The sequence below is a fragment of the Capsicum annuum genome, chromosome 5 (genome assembly GCF_002878395.1).
Source record: "Capsicum annuum cultivar UCD-10X-F1 chromosome 5, UCD10Xv1.1, whole genome shotgun sequence".
NCBI lineage: Eukaryota > Viridiplantae > Streptophyta > Magnoliopsida > Solanales > Solanaceae > Capsicum > Capsicum annuum.
The window spans coordinates 102,034,216-102,060,702 of record NC_061115.1 but is presented as its reverse complement, the minus strand read 5'-3'; the positions used below and the strand labels follow the sequence as shown (position 1 = coordinate 102,060,702).

The 26,487-nt window shown below is 36.9% G+C and overlaps 1 protein-coding gene across 4 annotated transcripts in view; it reads left to right on the top strand.

The window, feature by feature from the left end:
- The first annotated feature begins 767 nt into the window (after window positions 1–767).
- Window positions 768–26,487, top strand: part of LOC107870633 (AP-1 complex subunit gamma-2) — a 43,398-nt gene continuing 17,678 nt past the window's right edge. For all 4 annotated transcript variants that reach the window (XM_016717221.2, XM_016717220.2, XM_047413112.1 and 1 more), the window contains exons 1-9: window positions 768–1,088; window positions 3,931–4,233; window positions 4,518–4,659; window positions 12,512–12,685; window positions 18,409–18,588; window positions 19,790–19,944; window positions 23,339–23,429; window positions 25,798–25,961; window positions 26,211–26,265. In XM_016717221.2, the coding sequence (XP_016572707.1) occupies window positions 1,057–1,088; window positions 3,931–4,233; window positions 4,518–4,659; window positions 12,512–12,685; window positions 18,409–18,588; window positions 19,790–19,944; window positions 23,339–23,429; window positions 25,798–25,961; window positions 26,211–26,265 (1,296 nt within the window). In that variant the 5' untranslated portion in view covers window positions 768–1,056. The remainder of the gene's footprint in view (window positions 1,089–3,930; window positions 4,234–4,517; window positions 4,660–12,511; window positions 12,686–18,408; window positions 18,589–19,789; window positions 19,945–23,338; window positions 23,430–25,797; window positions 25,962–26,210; window positions 26,266–26,487) is intronic.

Here is a 26,487-nt window from a genome sequence, read left to right as displayed (position 1 = left end):
CAAACCCCTGCTCCCTCCAAAAAGAAATATTATTTTTTTAAAAAAATTTCAAACTTTTTTCTTAACCTCCTTGCCCGACCTCCCCCTCCCCTACCAACCTCCCCCTTCCAAAAAAATTTAAATTTCTTAAATTTATTTTTAAAAAATTTAATTTTTTTCTTACCTCATCCTCACATCCCTACCCCTACCCCCACCCTTTACTAGCCGCCCTCCCCTTCCCCAAAATTTTTTAAATTTGTTTTAAAAAAATCAAATTTTTTTTCTTACCCCACCCCTACTACCTATTTTGATAACCCCCACCTACTAACCCCTTCACTTAAAAAAAAAAGAATTGATTTTTTAATTTATTTATTTAAAAAATCAAAACTTTTTCTTATCCACTCTTCTTATTTTATTGTTCTCATTATTTTTGTTAAATATATACAAATACTTTTAGAAAATACGTACTTACCCAATTTGCATAACGAATACAATACTAAAATAAGAAACAAATTATTTTTCTAGAAAATATTTTTCATCCTTCACATCGAATACACTCTTTAACTAAACACTAAAATGTATTTTTTGAAACATATTTTTTCATTAACCAATCAAACACTAGAAAATATTTTTCACTCACCAATCAAACATAAAAAAATAAGTGCAAAATCAACTTATTTTCCGGAAAAACATTTTCTAAAAAAGTATTTTCCACAAAAAAAACATTTTCTTCCCTACCAAACACACCCCTAAAGGAAAAAATGAGAAAACGAAAATAGGAAAGAGGCATTGCAGTTAGTTTGTACAGTATGTTTTTTGCTTTTTTCCATGTGCACAGTTTCTTCATTCAATTCAATTGAATTTGCATAAAATCATCTTTCGACACTGTTATTCTTTTTTTCCTTCACACACACTCTCTCTCTTCTACATTTCCAGATCCAAACAGATCAATCAGGTCAGCACTCCTGATTGTATGTTCCACAGGTCCCCACTGAATTTTTGAGGTGAGAATTAATCAACAAGTCAGCACTCCTGGATCTGATCGAGCTTTCCCATAGTTTCAAAACGGACCCAATCATGAATCCCTTTTCCTCCGGCACGCGCCTCAGGTTAGTTTTGCTCAAATCTACTCATTGCATTGCTGCTTTATTAGTTGGTAGTATCTATATAGTTTGGAAGTGAGGGTCATTGTTATTGTCCTATTGGTACCCATCTTTCGGTTAATGTTTCGTATTTAAGTTCGTTTTCAGGTAATGTGTTACTTGGTCGTAAGGGATTTAAGCCAGCTTGAATTCGTAATTGTTTTAGTCACTTTGTAGTCAAGTGTAAACTTTTGTTGTCAGCCTTCTAGTTAGCTGAGTATTTTCTGAGATCGGCCGTGAATTGTTTACTTGTTGTTGAGCTGTTAGCATTTCTTGTTGCTACTTTTAAGGGCATCATTGGCCTCGGACACTAAGCAGTTTCAGGAGATGCATACTTGGCTTCGGTGTGCTCGGCCTTACGAGGCTTTGGGTACAAGTCGTGCCTCTCCCAGTTCATAGGTTTGTTGAGACACAACATCTAAAAAATGGTTGATGTTGCACAGTTTAAGCTTAAAATTCTGAAACTGTGTTGGTGGTTCTGGGCTAAGTTAAGAGGAAGAGGGAACTATCGGGAATTGGATGATTGATCACAACAAAAATGCTGGTGATTTTATTTAGCTCATACCTATGCTGGACACAAAATCTCAAGATCTATGATGAAGCAGATAAACCATAAAATATGATGTTGAGTAGATGACCTTCTTAGTTTTGAAACAATAACTTCATGCAAGTGTTACGTGATGTTGGATCACTTTATTGCAGTGTTGAAGTGATTATTACCATTAGTTGTAATCTTAGCTTTTACTATCTCTTACCACCAGAAAGACTAATTTTATAGCAATCTAAAAGTAATTACTTGTTTTTCTCTACCCTTTCTTTAATTCTCTTCATTGGATGGTTATAGTCTTAAACTTGGCAATCTAGACAATACACAAGAAATGAAGATCAGCCACTTTTTTTTTTTTTAAAATCTATATCAGGATGATAACTGCACAATAACATGATCAGTATAGTCCCACACATGGGGTGTATCTATATCAAGATATATATGGAAATTTTCATCATTATTTTGTTTACGCAGGAAGATTCTTAGTAGTCCTATATTGCTGAAAAATAAAACATATAAATGCATCCACTGATTTTCTGATTGTCCTGTAAAGCCAATCTGAGAGAAAGATCGAAAGAAGGATCTTACCAATGTGTCATGTTGTCTGTTTCTTTTTTCATGTTGCTTCATATCCTGTTGACATATTATTCAAACCCTTTGGCGGTGGCTTCTCTAAGAGCTAGTTTCTCCTTTTCCTCGATGACTTGGTCTTAGAAGTGAGAGTGTGGACATGGTCGTTTGTTATGATTTTAGGATTTTCCATAACCTTTGTATTTAGTATGGCGCTTTGAAGAAATTGTTGGTTGCTAATATAAAATACGGCTAATAAGTATGAAAATTGAGGCTATTATTTATGAAGGAATATCTTTCAGATGTAAGGATTTGCTTAATGTAATCTAGAGATTCAAAGTTATGAAAACCTATATTTTTTCCAATTTGTCCTAGCCTTGTCTAGTTGCCTGATTGTTGTTGCTGGTGAGAGGTGGAAAGTATCCCGTGGATTTAGTCTAGGTGTTTGAAAACTGCCCCGGACACCACAGTTATCAAAAGAAGAAAAAGAAAAATTGTTTCATGAGTCTGTGATTGGTTATTCTTTTCCACACTGAAGCATGCTACTAGTTCTTGGCTGCAAAAGCTTGGCAGTGTTTGGCGTATCCAGACAATTTTGAACGAGTTTATCAGTTGGGCATATGCAATTGAACTCTTTCAACTTTATTTTATGCTTTTATAAGCTCAATTTGGATTTTTATTTTTGTTCAGAACACTAAAAAATTCAGCGAATTTATTTTTCTAGATTGTGTTTAGGATTTGATTTGTTGATTGAATGATTCATTGCATTTTCTGAAAATATGTAGAGAACCTCAGCTCTTATAGAACACCTAGTTTGTCTTAAAAGAAAAATTGTTGAGCATGATGCATGATGGATAATGATGATTCATATAGCTTACTTGAACTACTTTGGAATTGAGGCGTAGTTGTTGTTGTTGTGCTGTCTAAACATAATTCTGAAACTTGTGGTTTCAGTTTTGTCCAAGTTAGCAGTTTGATAGCTTCTTTTGGACCCCCATTAGTTTTCACAAGGGTTGGTAGTTGGAAAGTAAGTTAATTTTAAATCAAACCAAGCTAAACTAAAGTGTTTTCCTTTTGAAATATAAAAAAGAAAACTTTTTAGTGTAGTTTGGTTTGATTTAAATGTGTTTTGTTTTCAATATATTCCAGGTCACATGTAACAGTTATACATATCGTTTCAGTTTCCTCTGAAGTGATGGTTTTACAGCTTTGTTGGTGCCTCTGCAGCCTTGTCTTATAGCAGCATGATGCTTTACGTTTCATCTGATATAGTGTAGAGCTGTTATTCTTTCACTTTATTTAGCAGCATGATGCTTCTGATATAGAACAGAACTGCTATTATTTCTCTTTATTTAGTTTTGGAATTGTTTCTGATGAGTGGATGGATCCTAAGAGGTGTAACTCATTAAGGATTACTTTATTTTCACATTAAGCGTTTAAGAAACAGGAATTACCTGCATTGCAATATTTTTCTATGAAATAAGATTTCTCCTTAGCTACTGATTGACGTAATCATTTTCTTTGCCCCATCCTAATCCATTCCCTCAGGAAAAAAGAAAAAGTGTGTAAGGATGCTGATGCTATGTTTCTGTGTTAGATTCTGTTTAGTTTACCAAAGATGCTTAGTTCATGCTATGTAAGGATGCGTAGTTGTGATAAAGATGATTATGTACCCTTATTGTTCCAATGCAGGGACATGATTCGGGCTATCCGTGCTTGCAAAACTGCAGCAGAAGAGCGTGGTGTAGTAAGAAAGGAGTGTGCTGCTATTAGAGCTTCAATCAGTGAAAATGATCCAGCCTATAGACATCGTAATCTTGCAAAACTAATGTTTATTCACATGCTTGGTTACCCGACCCATTTCGGTCAAATGGAATGCTTGAAGTTAATTGCATCTCCGGGATTTCCAGAGAAACGAATAGGATATCTTGGACTAATGTTGCTGCTTGATGAAAGACAGGAAGTTCTCATGTTGGTTACAAATTCTATAAAACAGTATCCATTTCAGACTCACTGCTTTATGGTGGTCTCTCTTTAATTTCTTTCTTTCTCTACATTAGTTGAAGTCACTTGAATTTATTGGATTAAATCAAAATGATTAAAGAAAGAATTACTGGAGAAGGGGTTATCATATCTTCTTTTCTGTTTCTTTTAAAAAATAATTAAAATTCATAAGCTGTTGCCAGTTGATTTATCCTCAAAAAAGAGAAAAAGCTATTGCTTATCTGTTTGTTTGGAAAATGAAATTTGATTTTTTGAGATGTCTTAACTTTTAATAGAGATCTTAATCACACAAACCAATATATTGTTGGACTTGCACTTTGCGCCTTGGGAAACATTTGTTCTGCAGAAATGGCACGTGATTTAGCACCTGAAATTGAAAGGTTGCTTCAGTTTAGAGATCCTAATATCCGAAAGAAGGTAAGTCTTATATCTCTTGCTAACAGATAAAAGTTTTTCTTTTGAATTGTTTAAGTTCCATTCCAAAAGTGTGAAATTCTGTGGGATTAACTTTTCCCGCACAAACTCATTAAATATTAATTTCTTAAGGAATTCATTGATGAAATTAAAGTTGAGGTCCCTCTGTACAGAACTGGGCGGAGGGTGAGTTAAAAGGACAAAATCTTTTGTGCATGTGTGGAAACACTGATAGCTTAATATGAATTTCCGTATGTTGGGTTAGAAAGAGTGAAGTTGCTCAATTTTATTATGATGTTTGTGAGATGTGTGAGTCAATCTGTGTGTGAGAAACAAGAAATTTATCAGGAATTTCAGGATTTGTTATTAGAAGGTGGCTTTTCCTTGACCAGCAATAATATGGAGACTGTCCTTCAGATCAGAGATTGCTGGTTTAGTAAAATGTTGAGATGGAGGCTTTATAATGAAAGCCTTCCTTTATGCAATCCTAGATGGTGAAATATTGTGTTATCCCTGAGCTGTCATCAAACTCCATGTAGGAATTGCAATATATATGGATGAGAACTTATCCTAGGCAATTAAATGTTCCTGCTTGATGTTGATCGCTGAACAGAAAATTGACTCCACAATCAAGTTAAATATGGGGGAAACACAGATTCAGATTACTTTTGCTTAGTGGAGTCACCAATGTGGACAACACACTGTTTCAAGAGTAGCTATTGCCATTAGGTCCGTTGGCATATCTCATTTGATCCTTTTGGAAACCCTGCATTTATATGATTACTTTCCATAATCAACCATCAAAATTTCCTTGAACTATCATCTTGGGTTCCACTAAGGGAGGAGTAGCCCAATGCAGAGGCAAATCTAGGATTTGAGCACAACAGGGGCACCTTTGTCTTTAAATATGCTAATTACTAGTGCCAAAGTACAGCATGTAATCATTTGAAAGCTTAATTATTATGATAACTTCTTATCTAAAAGTTTAATATTATCGAATCATTAATTTGATATTAATGTGACAAAAATAAGTCATCCATCGTACTTGAATTCGAGACACTTTTATTGTCACGACCCGAACCAGGGCCTGGCAGTGACGGGTATCTCAAGTCCCACGTGGACCGGAGATCACCCCCTGCACCTAACCAACCCAAACACAACACACCCCGAAGTCAGATGATTTCGAACATATAACAAGATAGCGTGCAATAACTTAAGAAAGTTTTAATGCATGTCCATGACCAACCACCGACGACCGGCCAAACGACCGACCGACACCACCCAATAACCATTGTAGTCTAAACAAAGCCTTCTACAATAACCAAAACTGAATATCAATAAAGTCGGGACATGCCCCCGACTATAGCCAAAACAAGTCTGAACAATTTGAGAAGTAAAAGAACGAAACATGACATATAGACTTTCGATGTATGAAAGCTCACCACTTCAATGTCAACTTACGAGCTGATCTCGGATCCTAATCACTGAGTAGGAGGAGTAGAAGTATGACCAATTCCTGCATCGCATGGGGATACAACGTCCGAAGACGGTTAGCAGGGTGAACGGTAGGATGTAACACAGGGATAAGGATAACATAATGTCATGATCAACAACTTAAAATCATTCAAACCAATGCACAGAATCAAATGCATATACATATATACTTCACATGCCAGGGTTGGGAACAAGGTTTAACATGCACTTAAAACTTTAGCCTGGATCGTATGGCTCAACCGTCATAGCATGTAATCACGGGCTATATGGGCCCCATCTCTCACCTCGCGTGTAGCCGCACAAACCGGAGAATAATCTCATATATATGCACTTGGGGGACTCAAACCTCCCAACATAGACTAAGGTGACTTAAGCACCCGAGCATATAACGATTTACGGGGGGACTCGAACCTCCCTAATTATGAAATAATAATGAGGGGGACTTGAACCTCCCCGATCACTTTGACCCTCGCGTCGGCAAACATGGTTTCCAGTATCGGTCACTCAGACCTCCACTTTCAGGACTCAGCTACACAACCCTCATTAGAGCCCAATTAAAACAAGTATCACACATTCCCATCATTGAACCATACTTCACATTAAGACATACATTGTTGATATCGTCATACCAACTACACTTGCAAGGTAATAACATCATTCCAAAACAATTTCCATTAACTTGGGGAGAACAACTCCCTTTGTTCATCAATACAGGGTGGGGGAAACATCGACTCTCTTTGTTCACTAAATCATACCATTGTGCTTTTAAATACCTCTTTATATCATGCATTAGTTCAAGACTAGTTCAATTTTGCAAATATCCACATTTCTCATAATTAAAAACCAATTTCACATCATGGGGTTGGGTCATAACCACTTCAAAAGTCACAAGTTTGGGAAATTCACAATTCCCTAGTTCATTCACCATACCCAAGCACCCACAAGTTCAAAACCATAATTAAAACATGAATGATCATATGTAAACCATGGGAAAACATTGTTCAAAAATAAGCATTCAAAACTCCCAACCCTTATTTCAAAACCATCATAAATATCTCATGAACAATACTTTCAATCACATGTTTTTACAAAATTAACAATGAGGGAAGAGTAACATGCCTTAAACACCAAGAAATTTGGAGAGAATTTGACCCTTGAGCCCTTAGATGACTAACTTTATGAAACCCTAGCTTGGCTTGCTTGAGGGAACTTAGAGAGCCTTTGGATTGTTTGAGAAGTTACTTGGATTAGTTTCTGAGTGTTAATAACACCCTAAAGGGGTTATAAGTCGTGGGTATCAATTTGAGTAAAAGGGGAAATGTTCGGAATGCCCTTAAATTAAAAGCTGAAAAAGTACCGCCTTTGACTACGGGTCAACCACTGACTCGTAGCCGCTCCTTACGACTCGTCACCACGAGAACCAAGGCTGTACTACCAAGGTACCCTACACTGCTGACCTTACCACTCAGCCACAAGAATCGTAATGGGAACCTACGACTCATAGGTTCTAGTCGTAATCAACACAGAACTCATATTGGGACTTACACTGGACACCCTACTATTACACATAACGACTCGTAACATCTCCTTACGGCTCATAGTGACCCACTCATACAAAGAGCAGAATCATGCCATTCTTCCAAAAAAAAAATAGCAACTGCTCATAGAAGATTTAACACTATTGACAGATTAGTGGTTAGAGGAGAAGAAATTGTATAACCTGATGAAATTAAGACTACTATGGTTGAGTTTTATAAAAGACTTTACTCAGAGCCAGAAAGTTGGAGACCAGGTTTTGACATGATAGATTGCCCAACCATATCATAGGAGGAACAAGATTGGCTTCAAAGACTTTTCACGGAAGAAGAGATGTTGAATGTAATCAAGCAATGCAATCGAGACAAAGCTCCGGGCCCAGATGGATTGACAATGAGTTTCTTCAAGGTTTGTTGGGACACTGTGAAGGTGGATCTATTGGAAACTGTTCATAATTTCCATCAGAAAGAGTTATTTGAAAGGTCTTCCAATGCCACCTTCATAGCTTTAATACCGAAGAAAGCTGGAGCTGAGGAGCTTAAGAATTTCTGACTGGGAGTGTCTACAAGATACTTTCCAAGCTTATTACGGAAAGATTGAAATCAGTTATAGGGAAACTAGTAAATAAACACCAAATGGCTTTTCTAAAAGTTAGACAGATCACGGATGCTGCTCTCTTAGCCAAAGAATTAGTGGATTCCATCTAGGAATCTTATGCAAACTTGGCCTAGAGGAGGCATGTGACCATGTCAACTGGAAGTTTCGATTTCTATTGAAGGTGTTGAAAGACATGGGTTTTGGTAGAAAATAGGTCAACTAGATACGTTTCTGCATCTGTAATGTAAAGTTCTCACTGATTATAAACGACAGAAATGAAGGCTTCTTTCTTCCGAAAGGGGGTTGAGGCAGAGGGATCGTTTATCACCTTTTTTGTTTATCTTAGTAATGGAGGGGCTCAACCTCATGATCAGGAGGGCAAGGGAAAATGGTTCGTTAAAGGGCTTCCAAGCTCAGTTGCAGGGATGTAGAGAAGATGAAAGGGGAGTCAGACATCTGTTGTATGCAGATGACTCATTAATATTTTGTGAAGCTGAAGTATCACAGATGAGACATATTAGGGCTCTCCTCACTATTTTTGAAGGCATTTCTGGTCTTCATGTTAATTGGCAAAAGAGTTGTCTTTACCCAGTAAATAAGTTGATAATATTGAGATATTAGCAAGTAATCTTGGATGCCAGGTAGCTGCGCTACCCACAAAGTATCTAGGGATGCCCCTGGGTGCAAAGAACAAAGAAATGGAGGTCTGGGGAGAAGTGCTAGAGATATGTGGTAGGAGATTGACATGATGGAAAAGTCAATATTTGTCCTTAGGAGGGAGATTAACATTAGTCAAATCTGTGTTGGATTCCCTTCCTTCGTATATGATGAACTTATTTCCTATACCGAAGAGTATTGAGAAGAGAATAAATTTGTCCAGAAGAACTTTTTTGTGGGATGGAAACAAGGAGCAAAAAGGTTACAATCTTGTAAAATGGGAAGTTGTAACACTTCACAAGAAGCGGGGGGGATTAGGTATTAAGAACCTCAGTCTCCAAAACTCTTGCCTCTTGCAAAAATGGTTATGGAGGTTCTGTGCTGAGGATATGCCTTTATGGAAAAGAATCATCATTGAGAAATATAGACTTCAAAGTCAGTGGATCACTGAAGATGCCCTAGGAAATTTTGGTTGTAGTGTTCCAAAGACTATTCGGAGACTGTGGCCCCAATGTCAAGAAAATATTCAACTCAAGGTGGGTAATGGCATGAAGATTGAGTTCTGGAATGAACATTGGATAGGTGAAAGGATCTTGAAATCTCTCTTCCCTGATCTATTCCTTCTCAGTCAACATGCTAGGGTCACTATAGCTCAGATGTGGAGCACACAAGGTTGGAACTTCAACTTTAGAAGGGCCTTAAATGATTGGGAGGTTTAAAGAGTTGCAGATTTGCTTTTGGTGATAAATTATTTCAACGGAATTACTAATACACCTGATAGACCAGTGTGGAAACTGCACAACAAGGGTGCTTTCACTGTGAAGTCATGCTATTGGGGGAGGATTACTGGTCAACTACAGATTAGGAATTGGCCTTGGAATCTGATCTGGAGAGTCAAAATCCCCATGAAAGTTTCCTGTTTTGTGTGGTTAGTTTGCAGGAAAGCTTGTTTGACTCATGAAGTAATACAGAGAAGAGGTAGACAAATTTGCTCAAGATGTTTTATGTGTGATCAGGATGCTGAAATAAATAGTCATCTGTTTTTGCACTGTAAAATAGCTGCAAATCTGTGGAACATGTTCTTGTGTATACTTGGAGTGAGTTGGGTGGTTCCCAAAACTACTAAGAGTATGATGGACTGCTGGAAAGAGATTGGAAGAAGAGAATCAGAAGAGGACTGGTGGGAATTGATTCCTGCAAGCATCTGGTAGACATTGTGGAAGGAGAGAAATGCAAGATGCTTTGAAGATAAAAGAAACAATATTCAAAAGATCAAAATGAACTGTCTTAGTCTTCTATATTTTTGGTGTAAGCAAGATATGGTGGGGGATACAGAACTTTTTGTTGATTTTATAGGGAAATTGTAAAGCTCTACAGATTAGTTCCCGTGGCATTCTGGTTTTTGCCCTACGGGATGTAAGTGCTTATTTTCATCATTGTTTGGATGATGAAATTTTGTGAATATACAGTTACCTTTTCCTCTAACAAAAAAAAAAACTTACATGATTTGGGTACGACTCGTCTCAATGACTCGTCATGAGTCAGTATGACCAGCACCCTCAAGTCGTACCCAGGACAGTAACTTCAACACCACTTTCTGGACACCTTACGACTAGGGTCACATGACTCGTCAAGACACCCTACGACTCGTAGGGAGAGTTGTAGTCAAGGCAGGGAGCTCAAAACTCAGAAAAATTTGAAGGACCAAAAACCCTGGGCGTTACTATGTGTTTGTGCGATATCTTGTGCCTTGAGCCGGGGGTCTTTCGGAAACAGCCTTTCTACTTCATCAGAGGTAGAGGTATGGACTGCGTACATCTTACCCCCCCCAGACCCCACTAAGTGAGAATACACTGGGTTTGTTGTTGTTGTTGTTGTTGTTGTTGTTACATTTATACTCCGAATAACAACAAACTTTTTTTATAATGAGAAAATTTTAGAGATTTCTTTGCAAAATGGGTGCTATGGGAGAGGTTTGATAAGTCTATTTTAAACTTCAAAATTTCTAATATTCAAAAATATAAAACAACACACTCAAATACAATGAAGATTAAGGTAATATTCAGCAGTCAAAAAATTGAAGAGAAGTCTAAGACTCTGGGTTGGCCGAATCATAATTGATGGATACCTTGCTATGTTGCTGAAGTGATTGTGAAGGCAACAGAATATGTATTTTCTTATTAGGGGAGAGAGAAGCTGGTCTACAACAATATATCCAGTATCAACTCACAAGTGGAGGTAAACAGAGAAGTTGGTCTGGGGCTTTTAATTTAAAGGAAGGAATTTGCAAAAGAATAACACAAACTTAGAAAATTAGAATAACATTAATTTTCTTGCATAATTTTTTTTTAGTAATGACAATTAAAACTCAAAAAGCTATTTATACAAATGAAAATAAAAGTGTGAGAACTTTGTAAATGTATATTCAACAGAAAAATTATTAATATAATAACATAGAGGTAGAGTTTTTAATAACTTCCTAGAAGGTTGTCTTTATATTTCAGTAAATTTTAAATTATGACTTCGAAAATATTTCATTAATGACAATCATTCAATCAAAACTCAAAAGTTCATATACATGATAGGCAGAGACATACAAACCCACAGAGAGATTCACAAATACATACTTAATCGACATTATATTAAAAGACAATTAAAATAGAGTTGATGTTAATGAAGTTAAAGTAAAATCTATTATAAGATGATATAACCTTAATCAAATTAGGTGGAACACATAGATACAAAACAAAATATTATATATAATATAAAAAAGGTATTATTAGGAGAAGTGAAAATGTTTTTAGGTAAATAAATATTGCATAAGATAAGAGGGAAGAGTACATATTGTTCAAAGTTGGAAGGGACTTGACTCTTATAATAAAATTGAGAATGTGTAAATAAATTTCATCTAAGTCATAAAAGATAAAGGAGAAAAAGTAAACTAATTGACCACTAGGGAGGAATTAATGTTGAAGTTGGAAAAATAAAAGAGAACGAAAAACAAAGAACTGAATGCTGCAGTGGGTTTCGAACCTAGATCACACATGAAAAGGGAAGAGCATTGCCTGGTACACAGCCAGCTTATCTACCAGTCCTGTGTTTCAGGGGGCCATGGAAAAATATTTAAGTGGTCCTTGATACATTTATGAATATATACAGTATATATACACAAAGTTTTTCTCAAGGCTACTGGCTGCCCGTGCACCCCCTTACTATCATGTAGGTCCGTCTCTGGCCCAGTGAAAGGAACTTCTACCTGCAACCTTGAGGTTGGACGTTTGAGTCCTGCATAGGAGGGTGGAGAAGGGGGATTTGGTTATGGGTGGGGTTTGCCATACAAGAAAATCAATCCTCTTGGTCTCCTATTCTACTTTATTACTCTTCCTTTTTTTCTGTGGCCTCTTTTCAACATGATTGACTTATGCATATAATTCAAGGTAATCCATTGTTCTTTAAGTATTCTCTTCTGTGTATTTAAGTACTAGTGCTCTAATGTGTCTTTGTTCCTACACTTACGTATGGTTGTTACCAACATTTATTCACTCTACTTTGGTCTACTGGTCTACTGTAGGCAGCACTTTGCTCTATAAGAATTATAAAGAAGGTACCAGATCTTGCCGAAAACTTTGTAAACCCTGTAGCTGCCTTGCTAAAAGAAAAGCACCATGGAGTCCTCATCACTGGTGTCCAGCTTTGTGCAGATCTATGTAAAGTTAGTACAGAGGCCCTTGACTATTTTAGAAAGGTAAGTTGAACATGGGCAGCATTATCTTTTGCTACTTGTACATTCTGTTACTAGGAAATCTGTTACCTTGGTACTGCTTGTTCTTTCTCCATTTTTGTGACATTCTGCTCTTGAGTGCAGTTCTTAGAAACTGTTGTTAAAAAAGGAACACATCTTCATTTAACTGGTGCACAACTCTAAATACAAAGTTATCTACGCCCCCCGTTCCTAAATATGTGTCATCCTTACCAAAAATAGATGTTCCACAATACTTGTCATTTTAGAAATCAAGACATAGTTGAGTATGTTCTTCCTATGTTACCCTTAGCACACTTTTCATTTATTGAATAGAGATCACACTTTCACTAATCAAAAGAGAGATGATTAAAGAAATTAAATAAGGGTATTATGGTAAAAATACATAGTTTCTTAAGGGGCGTGCAAACAAAAAGTATGACAAGTATTTAGGAACGGAGGGAGTAAAAACCAGCACTTTCTCTTCCTATAGTTCTTCCCAAATCCAGTATGGGGATCTGATCTTGTTAAATTAACTTCAGGAACCTGGGCCGAAAAGAAAAAGACATGATAATCAAAATTGATGGGAATATATGCACTGACAACTATGGTGATAACCTAAGACCCCCAGTCAACCACAAAAAAGGGGGAAAATATAAAGGGGAAAAATAGGGGGGTGAAAGATATTCTGATTAGTATAAGATTTTCGCTTCCGTGGCCTTACTCTATGTACTTGTTTAGAGCATGACATTTATGTTGGTAACCCCAAAGGATAACAATCTGATTTGGTGTGTGAACCAGGTATAACCGTTAAAGTACAACCATGAAGGTAAAACGAAAAAAGCGGAAGATGTTCTCCAAGGATATTTTGTTTGATAAATTATCATTTTATTAATTTTTTAAAATGGTTCCTAAACTATAAGGCGTTGTTCGGTTGCTGGTCCGTAGGTGACTTATTCATGAAGTATAACTTGTACAATGTTTGGTAGCAGTTTTTGCTATGTATAAAATTGAAAACACCAAATATGGTGTTTGGTTGATATAGTCTCCGAAGTTCCAGATTCAAAATTTGAAATGCTCCCAGGCACTTTCCCCGAGGCAACTCTCTCCTCTACTTCCTAGGGGTGAGGGTGGGGGATCCCTCTTTTTCCGGTAGTTACTGACAGGAATCTTCATCTCCCTTTCCTTTCTTTCATCAACTTTTCTTCACTATTACCTTACATGATAGTTTTTTCCAAATTCAGACCTTTCAGAATTCGCAATGGGTGATAATAGGATCTAATTCAATGCTGGTTTTAAGTCTTTCGACATCACTAAGTGGAGTACTAACAGCTCTGTGTGGTTTGAATGGGTTGAAAGGTGTAGAAAGATGATGAGGAGATCTTCCATGATCAGCAAAACCATGGAATGGATCTGTTTCACTCCCAAAGAAGCTTCCAGTGATCAGAAGAATATCAAAAGATGGAAATTGCAGATAGAGAGGCACAAGATTTCTGTACTTGGAAACATAATGAACATGGAAGATTTGTAAGTATCACTTCCATTGATAAATGGGGTAGGTTTGTACTGGTCATCCCGGAACTAGCCGTGAATGCAGGATGGTACGACATTGCATTTAAAATCGAAACGTTCATTAAAGGCTATAAGAGAATGCAATTGGCGGAACCACCTAGAGTAACTGAAGCCAACTGCCCTTATGCAAAAGCAGTTAAGGATAGTAAATGTCAATCAAAGGCTTTAAGGGAGGTAGAGATTACGAACAATGCTAGCAATATTGAAGTCCCTCACACATGCAGAAGACCATGAGAATGGGCTTCTGAAAAGATGCCTAGTAGGTCTGGAAGGAGGAAAGAAGGAAAAGCCAACATTGTCTGAGATAAGAATATGGTTGTCAACACTTTGGAAGAAGTCATTCGGAGTTGACATCTATGAAATGTATGGAGGTATGTTTCTATTCGAGTTCCCCAACATAAACATGGCTGAGCAAACTCTCCAAGGGCAGTGGAACTGGAGAAATCAAAGATTCAATCTGGAATGGTGGGGGTCGCAAGTGTAGGGAATTACTTGGTGGGGGTTTTATTCTTGTCATGATTCCGTGTTCCGTGTTCCATGTTCCATGTTGTATTACGAATCTGTGTGCTTTTCCCTGCTTTCCTCTGCTTTCTATTACTTATGGGTGCCGTATTTATGTTATGTAATCTGCTTCTGTGCTGCACTATGTGTTTGTGTGGTATCTCGTGCCTTGAGCCGGGGGTCTATCGGAAACAGCCTTTCTACTTCATCAGAGGTAGAGGTATGGACTGCGTACATCTTACCCCCCCCAGACCTCACTAGGTGGGAATACACTGGGTTTGTTGTTGTTGTTGTTGTTAATCTGGAATGGTGGTGGGCTGTCTCCTCAACAATTCTTTGAAGAAGGAAACTTGGATCAGAATTGTCGGAATCCCTCTTCATCTCTGGTCAGGAAGAGTATTTCAAGAAATTAGGAACCTATGCGGAGGTTGGGTGGCCACGGAGGAGGAAACAGAACTAAAAAAATCACATGATATGGGCAAGAATTCTGTTTGCAAATGATGGATGAAACATTCCTAAATAAATTTCGATCTCCAAAAATGGAGTAGTATACCACTTTCCGATATGGGTGGAGTGTCAAGTGAGAGTAGAGGTACAGTCAGAATCTTCACGAACTGAGAACAGAGTCGCCAGAGAAGATAGGGCACAAAAATACCCAGTTCATTCCTTTACATAGTGGAGAATGGGATTCGGGATGAAGTGGATTCAGTGGATTAAACACTGGATCAAACATTGTATCACTACTGTGAGATTCTCGGTACTTATAAATGGATCTCCTGTTAGTTTCTTTAGTGCACAGCGGGGGCTGAGACAAGGAATCCCTTGTCTTTTTTTCTTTTTCTACTCGCTATGGAAGGTCTGAGCAATATGATCAAATCAGCTAGAGTAAGGGGATGGCTCAAAGGTTTTTTTGAGGTCAACAGACTTGGAGGAGATAATGTGGAAGTCACTCATCTACAATATGCTGATGATGCCTTGATATTGTGTGATGCTAATGTAGGCCAACTAAAGATGTTGAGGGTGATCCTAGTGTTTTTTGAAGGTTCTCTGGTCTACACATTAATTGGAGGAAAAGCTACCTTTATCCTTTTAATAATATACACAACATGGAAGTTTTAAATGCTGTTTTAGGAGGGAAACTGGAGCATTGCCTACATCATATCTTTGGATGGCTTTGGGGGCTAAATCACAGTTAGATTTATCTGGAATGAAGTGGTGGAGAAATGCAAAATGAAGCTAGCAAGATGGAAATCCTAATATCTCTCCAGAGGTGGCATATTGACCCTGATTAACTCGGTTCTTGATTCACTACTACCAACCTACATGGTATCAATATTCCCAATTCCCTCAAGAGGGTCAGCAACAGGTTGGATAAAACTAGAAGAAAATTTCTCTGGCAAGGAAATAGTGAGAGAAAAGGATACAATTTGGTTAAATGGGATGCTGTGATAGCGGGAAAGAAATATGGAGGACTGGGAATAAAGAATTTGATGATACAGAACAAAGCCCTTAGAATGAAATGGCTATGGAGATTCACTAATGAAGAATTGACCTACTGGAAAGATGTCGTTAAGGCAAAATATTTGGAGGAAGACAACTGGATGACCAAAGAGGTGACGACGCCATATGGGGTCAGTGTATGGAGATCCATCAGAGCTTTCTGGCTTGAGTTTAAGGCAATACAATGATCAAAGTGGGGAATGGAGGGAATGGAGAGAAAACAAATTTCTGGAAGGATGTTTGGCATGAAGTAGGTAGGCTAGATGTTTTGTTTCCTGGTGTATACTCTCTAGTATTTCACCAACTGAAGTCCATAGCAGACCACTGGACTTATCAAGGGCAGAACTTTAACTTTAGAAGACAAATAAATGACTGGGAGATTCAGAGGGTAGCAGATTTCTTCAACACCATTAAGCAATTTAATGGACTAGAAGGGAGTCAAGACATTCTCAGGTGGAAAGTGAAAGGCAAAGAAGGGCAACTTTAAGGTGAGTAGTGCATACACCTGGTTGAACCACCCCAACCAACCACGAAGTCACTGGCCATGGAAAGGAATCGGGAAGTCAAAAATCCCATTGAAAGTGACTTGTTTTGTCTAGTTGCTAGCCAAAGAAGCTGTATTGACTCAAGACAACTTAATGAGAAGGGGGATACCATTATGTTCTAGATGTTTCTTTTGTGGGGAAGATGCGGAGACTGTTAATCATCTTTTTCTACACTGCAAAATCACCGGTCAACTATGGAGGTTATTCTTGAATCTTAAGGGTTTATCATGGAGCATGCCTGCCAAGATCATAGAAGCAATCCAAAGTTGGGAGGAAGCAGGGAAGCAGGCAAAGAGTAGAGACAGATAGAGAATTGCCCCTACTAGCATATGGTGGGCAATATGGAAGGAGAGGAACTCTAGGATTTTTGATGGCATAGAGAATAGTATGCAAAAAGTTAAATTAAATTGTCTCATGCTACTATTTTTTTGGTGTAATCAGATATATTCAAATGATACTATCTCCATAATTGATGTACTAGACTCAATTTAGGAAGAGATAGCAGGATTTGAAGTACATGTTGTAAATACTGATCAACTCAGTTTCAGTATTGTTTTTTGAGGAATATACAAGTTACCAGTCCCCCCCCCCCCCTCCCTCCCCCTAAAAAAAAATAAACATGGTGTTTAGTTGACAATTTGGAATCTCGCATAACTAATACATGTATAAGTTGTAATATAATCTATGCATTATCTTATGTAGGATAGAAAATGGAACAACTAATACATGGCTAACTCAATGTTGCATAACTGAGCCCTACATAACTAATTTGTGCATAACTAATACCTGCATAACTCTAACCAACAACCAAATGACTCCCAAGTTCATTTGGGCTACGTAGGCTATGGTCATTCTCCTGTCAAGCCTACCCAGCTACCCATGCAAGAAAGGTATTCTTTCTTTATGCTGAAAGTGCATATGAAACAATAAGAACTCTTAAATCTCTTTAAGCTCTTCCTCATTGCTTTGATACATCCTCCAACCCTTCTGTTCCAAATGCATAAAAAAGAGCATAATGGGCCACATTTCCATGCTGATTTCGTTCCATGCACATGTTATGAAGCAGAAATGCTTGATCATCTATTATCTTCTTTTCTTGCTTGTTGTAACTTTGAGTTTGCAATATTAATGCAGTATTTTTTGCTGAGATTTCTGCTCTCCAGAAAGTTTTAATTCTATCGAACCTGTTAAGTTAGATTCGATAATCTGCCTCTACTTTTATTGGCCGAAGAACATTATTAGGATCTTGACCAATCTTTCGTTCTGATTCTTCCTTTCTAAACCTCTGACTTTCTTTTTTGATATTTCAACTGAAAAGAATGACTAAACTTGCACAGGTAATTTCTTAAATTCACTTGTGCCATGATTGATTGGGGTGAAAAGACAGGAGGTGGGACAATATGATGTAAAAGAGGAGGCATATTGGTGTTAAAATATCTTAAGGAATGAACATGTTGGATTGTAATATAAACATTATGTTTGAAATATTCTGTTGTTTGAATTTAAATGCACATTTGAATTACGAGATAGACAAGATTTAAATGTTTATTTCAGTTCAACTGGGCATTTACATTTTTTTTTTCTTTTGTTTCCGCTCATCGGTGGTTATAGAAATGTACAGATGGCTTAGTCAAAGTTCTAAAGGATGTTGCCAACAGCCCGTATGCACCTGAATATGACATTTCCGGCATTATAGACCCTTTTCTTCATATAAGATTGCTCAAGATCTTACGTGTTTTGGGCCAAGGCGATGCTGATGCTAGTGATTCCATGAATGACATTCTTGCTCAGGTCAGTTATAGCTCAGTGGTCTATTGAAGCATATGTGAATGACATGAATGTTGTACAGTTTTGAGTTTTTTAGGAATGCTTTCATCATAGGCATGTTTTGTCCATATTTTGGCAGTTCACTATCGAATCTTGCGTTATAATTTTCCATTCCCTTGATTTGTCTCTAAAGATAGAACAACAACAACAACATACCCAGTGTATTCTCACATAGTGGGGTTTGGGGAGGGTAGAGTGTGCGCAAGCCATACCACTACCTCAGGTGAAGTAGAGAGTCTGTTTCCGATAGACCCCCGGCTTAGAACCAATAACAATATAACAAACACAAAACATAAATGCATATAAACTTGTATAGTATGCAAAATAAACTAACACCGCTAGCCATAAGATAATACTAGAGCCACAAGATAATGCTAAAAACTATCTATCCGAAACCATAAACATTACTCAACACCACGAACAAGAAACTTCCGACACAAATAAAAAACGCTCCCCTATTGTTATCGCCGCACTCCCACCCCCTAACCCTCTACCCTAATCCGCGTTCTCCATACCTTCCTATCAAGGGTCATGTCCTCCGTAAGCTGTAAAGATAGAAGAATGTGTTTTTTCCATGTCTGTACAAGATAGGTGGATTATAGTTGTTGATATATGGTTACTTATAGTCATGGATAAAGAAAGCAAAGTATAGTTTTACTTGATGAATGTTTGCTTATAGTCAAATATAAAGAACAAGTGTATATAGTTACTTTAAGTACATTGGGTATCACGGCTCGTTTCATTTCGTTTTGTTCCTTGATCTCATCGAAATCTTTATTAATACTCACAATCACCCTGCTGGGCTAGCTATCTTTATTTGGAAATGTTACTATGCGGATCCTTGACGAGGAAACTGAACGAAGCTTTACTAGTAAATGGTTGTGTTAAGCATATGCATCACGATAAGTTTATTCACAGTTCAGAGACTGATTAACACAACCATCTTAGCAAATACAACAATCTCAGAAAATTGTCTTTTTTTTTTTCCCCTGCTGCTATTTGATAACTAATTTGTGGTAAGTTGGACTATGTACCATCACTAAAACTACTATAACTGTATGAATAAGAAGCATTGGAATTCGCTACTCATCAGGGAACTTATTATGTAAAGTGAAATATAGCATTTTTTTATTCATTCTCCTAACAATTTTAGATTAACTTTTAGGTGGCAACGAAGACCGAGTCAAACAAAAATGCAGGCAATGCTATTCTCTATGAATGTGTTGAAACTATCATGAGCATTGAAGATAATGGTGGTTTACGTGTGCTCGCTATTAATATTTTGGGAAGATTTTTGTCCAACCGTGACAATAATATCAGGTCATCTTCATTCATCTAGTTAAATTTTCTTCATAATATTTGTTGGTGTAATCTTCCAATTTGTTGCGACTCGTTTTTTGTGTCTTATAAAATCACCTTAGAATATTCTTTGGTTGAAACTGAATCAATCATTTTCAAAGTTTGTGCACCTTCAATATGTGACTTCTTCCTGAACACCCTCCACTTGGGTTTTCAGATATTTTGCAAACGAGTGGTATGCGTTATTTCTTTGCTTTTCACAAACCTTGAATGTGCAAGGTCTTGTGTTATGATTCTATTGGTTTTACATCAAGAGTGGTACTAGAAAAATAATTTGCACCAAACCTATAGTTACAAATTGGCAGAAAATCTAATTAATCCCTTAAATTTGGCACGAATTATTAGTTGCATGACATGTGGATTTTCTGCAATGTCATGTTTCTTTTGCCTTTTGAAATTCATTACTTTTTTAGATCATCTTTTTCTGGTTAAAAATGTAAAAAAATTTGACTAGAACTCACTTATTTAGGCTAAATATTTTTATTTTGCTAAAAGTGATGTAGTTCCAGTTAACGTTTTACAAAATTGGCCTACAAAAAAGAGATACACAGTTGAAACAAAGAGTCATTGCATCTTAAAAAAGATATAAAGAGAAATACAACAGTTGAAATTTATTATTTTGGCTCAAACTTTTAACTGTTTAAATATAATGAAGCTTTAGACAAGGATGATTTTGTCAAAAAAGAAGAATACCCAGTTGAAATAAATAGAAATTGCATCTAATTAAGATGCAACGTCATTGTTTTTGATATAACTTTTTTATTGGACAAAATACTGGACCTGTGGTCAACTTCTTTTAATTGATTTGATCCGAAAACAAAAGTACAGTTGAAATAAATAGCTAATGCGTGTAAAGAAAAGATAACAGGAAATACACCATTGGTACTCCTTTATTTTAGCTAGAACTTTTTTATTTGGCTAAAATAGAGTTCTAGCCAAGTTTTTTTTTTTAAACACAAATTTAGACCCAAAAAGAAAGATATACAGTTGGAACAACGGAAAACGAAGGTAAAATATGCATTCTATAGAAAGAAGAAACTAACAACTGTAGACACGTAATTTTGTCCTTCCAAAAATTATTTTTTTATCATTTTTACCCCGTCTTATCATACACCATTTTCATCTTTTGTCACTTAATAATAAAAACCCTTTTGAAACTTAAAATTAATTATTTTTGGTTAAAAAAAGGGTGTGACAACAGAAACAACATACCCAGTGTATTACCACAAAGTGGTGGGGTCTGGGGAGGGTAAAGTGTACGCAGTCCATACCAGTACCTCAGATGAAGTAGAGAGGCTTTTTCCGATAGACCCCGTCTCAATATAGATAATAGTATACCCAACAAAAAACATAAAAACAAACCATAAAAGGAATGTCACACCGCTAGATAGTAAAGGAAATAAGACTCCCACAAGGTAATACTATAAACTAGCTATTCGAAATCATATACATCACCAAAACGCCACGAACAAACAATTGTAATAAATAAGCCATTGTATATAACTGTGCACAAATTAATGGTTGAAGCATAGCCTCCTGGAAGCTGATTTTTCGATTTCTCTTCATTCTCACGCACCTATCCATGTCAGCATCAAAGGAGTAGAATATATTAAATTTTCAAGTTTTTTTTTTTTTTGGGGGTGGGGTGGGGTGGGGGATGGGGGAGATTAAGACTACGAATAGTTTAGGGGTGCAACTAATAATCCGTGTTAAGTTTTTTTTTAGGTACAAATATTAGAGTAATTTAATCTACTTTTAAGGATTTTGATATTTGATATGCACAAAGAATTGCAGGCACCTAGGGTTTTATCTTGAAAATCACACCAAATTTGGTTCTAGTTGACACTTAAATCTTGTACTTTGAGTTTGAAAGATGGTAACAAGCACAACAATAAAAGAATTAAAAGTAAAACATGTAAGAACAAAATTAGCATCTACCCAGTGCTTAGAATTTGAAGTGCTATAGCAGCAGTGGACAAGAGTGACAATGGATTATCACCCAAGATTAGTGTCAAGGAAGTTTATTTAGTTAGTGGAAGAGTTTGAGGAATGGTGAATAAAATATTAAAGTGGCATGACTTGATATGTATTTTGGCAGTTGCAGTTAATTTGGGTTTGTATAGAGTACTATTCGATTATGGTTGTTCTATTCATGTCGTACTTAGTGTCATCTGTATGTATAATTATGATGTTTCTCTAAACAGATAGTAATACATCTTTAAAATATAAAGAAAAAATATGAGGTGACCAGTGTTGTCATTGGCTAAAAGCTGTAAAAAGTGCTCCAGGTATATTGGGGCTTTAAGCGCAGAGTGCTGTTAAAGCATGGGCTTCAGTTAAAAAGGGAAATGAAGAACAAATTTAAAATATATGTAAGAAATTAAAAAATTCATCCATAATGTTTTCCTTACTAATTAATGTATCTTCTTGCCAATTCCATCTATTGTTTTTTACCACTCAATTCGATTTAGAATGCATGGGCAATGAGGCACGCGTTAGTCAGTTGCCTGCATGAGACAAGTAAGAATTATGAAATCGTCCAAGTGTTGGATGTTTCGAGAGCTGGAGTAAGGAACTCAAAGAAAATATACTAAATTCTGTTCAGATTAATGACATTCTTCTCATTTTGGCATGTTCCAAAATGTTTGTCACGGTTCCTTTTCTATAAAACTTCCACGATAGATAAGAATACAGATTTATCAAACTACTCAACGTTTAAACTTCAAAGTGATGTTCTACTAACTTTAACTTCAGTTTCGCTATCAAAAAAACTTTAACTTCAGTTTTAAGTTTTTTTTCACACTATCACTAATGTAGTTTTTAAATTAAATCAAAATCTTAACTCCATGAGTGGTTGGATAACATGTATAAAATGAAATGAAGCCAGTAATTTTCTTCGTGCGTTCCTGACATAAATGGGTTAAAACTACTCAATGGTGAAATGAGAACTCTTTGGTGATACACACGAAGGAGGGGGACAAGGCCTCTGCCAGCTCCCACTTCTTCCACCACACTGTAATTATGTGCAATCAAAGTACGACATGCTTTTGTTTCAAAACATCCCTGGTTTTGGTATTATGTGCATCTGACTGCAACCTGCATGGAAGTTCAGCACAAAAATCTTCATGCTGTTAGTTGGCTTACCTTTATTGCCACCTTCAGATGCTCCTGACTGTACAAAAATCCCAATAATGATACCTGTTTAATTTTTCTTATTTGTTTTCTCATCTTTTGGAGGGAGGGAGGGAAATGGGGTTTCCTTCTGTATATTGAATGCCACATTTATTTTGGCTGCTTAATTACTTCTATTCTTCTGCAATATGTTTTTCATTTTATCGAGGTTCAATTATGTCAGATATGTCGCCTTGAACATGCTGATGAGAGCTATAGCTGTAGATAGTCAAGCAGTACAAAGACATCGGGCAACAATTTTGGAATGCGTGAAGGTATATTACCTTTATATTTTATTTTTTCTTATCATAAACCATAACCATTTTCTGCTTCTCATTTTTCCTCTTCTTCAATCAGTGTTCTTTTACTCTCATTTGGAGTACCTCCTACATAATACACCTTCAACGTATGTTTAAAATTCTGCTAGCCAGCACTTTTCATGATTTGCGCTCTTGAAATGCAGTACTCAAGCTCTATAAGATCTGTCTTAATAGTTTTGGAGGGGAATGTATACCACGTACATATATACATTATTAATGGAATCTTTTCATGATGGTACTTCCGTCATTATATGCCGGAGCATTCTACTATAGTAGCTATTCGTCTAGTTAAGGGACTGTGGAGTAGCAGAGGGAGTGGAAAAGGAACCTTCACATGGTATTCATCGACCTATAAAATGCTTATGACAGTCTCGAGAGAGGTTCTATGGAGGTGTTTGGAGGCTAAAGGCGTTCCTATGGAGCACATTAGGGCGATTAAGGACATGAGGTTGTACTAGGGATCAACTCTTAGCCTATTTTTATCTGCCTTGGTGATTGATTAATTGACTTCGCAAATTCAAGGTGCAAGGCCTTGGTATATGTTATCTGTGGATGATATAGTCCTGAGCGACGAGACTTGCGACGGAGTTAACGCTAAGCTTGAAGCTTGGAGGCAAATCTGGAGTCTAAGGGTTCGTTTGGCAGGATGTATAAAAATAGTGCAAAATATGGTGATTTAGCAGTGCGTGCATTAGTAATATTGGTATTAGTTACGGTTTGCATAATTTCTTATGAAGTGTTTGGTTTGGTGTATTAAAAATAAAATGCATTGCGTATATTTTTTTAAAAAGTAATTATTTACAAAAATACTCTTCAAAAATATGGTGGAAAGAATGTGGAAAATGTTGTGAGGGGCAATTGTGTCTTTAATTATGCTAATGCATGCATTATAACTCATTGCAATACTAATACCATGGATTTCCATGTATAAGTTATACACACTTAATACCTAATAGATTGTATTACCAAACAAGATACTAGTATTACATAAGCTAACACATGCATTATTTTTTCTAATGCACTCTGCTAAACGACCTTTAAAGGGTTTAGGTTGAGCAAGACCAAGACAAAATACTTGAAGTGCAAGTTTAGGAAGAGGATATGAAGGTGATGCCTTATGCACAAGCTATCCATCGGAGAAGAAGTTTCAAGTATTTTGGATCTATTATACAAAGAGTATGAGAATGTCACTCATTGTATTGGTGCAGGATGAATTGGATAATCATATCTAGAGTCTTTTCTGATAAGAAGATGCCACCAAAACTTAATGGTAAGTTCTACCAAGTGGTGGTTAGACTAGCTATATTGTACGAAACAGAGTGTTGGCCCGTCAAAAACTCCTACAAACCAGCTATATTGCATGAAACAGAGTGTTGGCCTGTCAAGAACTCCCACGCCAGAAGATGAAAGTTACTGAAATGAGGATGCTGAGATGAATGCGTAGTCATACTAAGAGAGATAAAATTAGAATTTGGCTCAGCGGTAAGCTTGCTTACCGTGGTGTGCCAGGGTCGGGGGTTCGAAACGCCCCTCCAGCGAAGCTGGGGTGAGGGCACGTAGGTCAGGCCCGGAGTGGTCCCCCCTCTCCCCGACACCTACGGAGTAGGTATGAACCGGGTCGTCCCTTTTCAAGGCGGTGGGAGTGACCTTGATTGAGGATAAGATGCAAAAAGCTAGGTTGAGTTGGTTTAGACATGTAAAGAGGAGATGCACGGATGCCCTAGTGCGGCAATGTGAGAGGTTGGCAATGGATGGTCAGAAAAAAGGTAGAGGTAGGTCCAAGAAGTATTGGAGAGGTGATTTGACAGGACATGACACATCTTCAACTTATCGAGGGCATGACCTTAGATAGGAGGTTATGGAGGGTACTGATTAGGGTAGAGGTCAGGTAGTTGAGAGTTGGCTCTCTTATTCTTCCATACTAGTACTCATAGTATTTTTTTTGGTAGTTTCTTGTTATTTATTTCTTTTAAAATTGGATGTTTCTTGGATTTTGATTTTCGTATTACTTTCGTAGTGTGCGTTGTCGGGCTTTCTTTAGCATTTTTGTCTTGGCTTCTTCATTTCCGTTATGTTTTTTTTTTTGTCTGAACTGTTCGATATTGCTTTTACCTAAGCTGAGGGTCTGTTGGAAACAACCTCTACTAAGGTATGCGTACACACTACCCTCCCCAAACCCTACTTGTGGGATTATGTTGGGTATGCCGTTGTACTTCTGTCATTACATGGCTTCTCGAGTTGAAATGCAAATGTATAACATCTTTTTTCAAATTTTTCATATTTATCATTTCTGTTGCCACTTATGTGCTTATCTAATTTTCAGGACACCGATCCATCAATTCGTAAAAGAGCCCTTGACCTAGTGTATCTATTAGTAAACGACACCAATGTGAAGCCATTGACCAAGGAGTTAACTGAACATCTGAAAGTAAGCGATCCAGAGTTTAAGGGGGATCTGACTGCCAAGATATATTCCATTGTGGAAAAGTAAGTCAATACTGAATAAGTGTCAAACACATCATCTCTTAATTTTATAATCAAAGAAAACTCCTGCTTCTGAATATTCTGAAAATAGATCTTCCGGTTATTACTTTGCTATTTCCTGTTTTTCTCTCTGTTGATTTTTCTGGTTGTGTCCCCAAGGGGATTCTTGTGTTGTAATATGATTACTTAACTTTCCTGAACTTGGTTCTCTTCAAATGCTTCTCGTGCTTACAACTGCTTATGGTAAACTAGGTTCTCCCCTGAGAAAATTTGGTACATTGATCAGATGCTCAAGGTCCTTTCTGAGGTATGCATAAACTGGTAGATTCATAAATTTATATCTTTGTTTTATTCAATAATTTTATATATCTTCATTAACTTTTAAATCAATAGTTATGGTGCTTCCATATGTTTATTGTTAGGTGCTGGCTATATAATTTTAGTTCTGTGGCAATGTTTCCTGGTGTTTCTAACTTTTAAGCTATCTTGTCTTTCCCTTAAAGACCCTTTTATGTTCAATTTAGCTGGA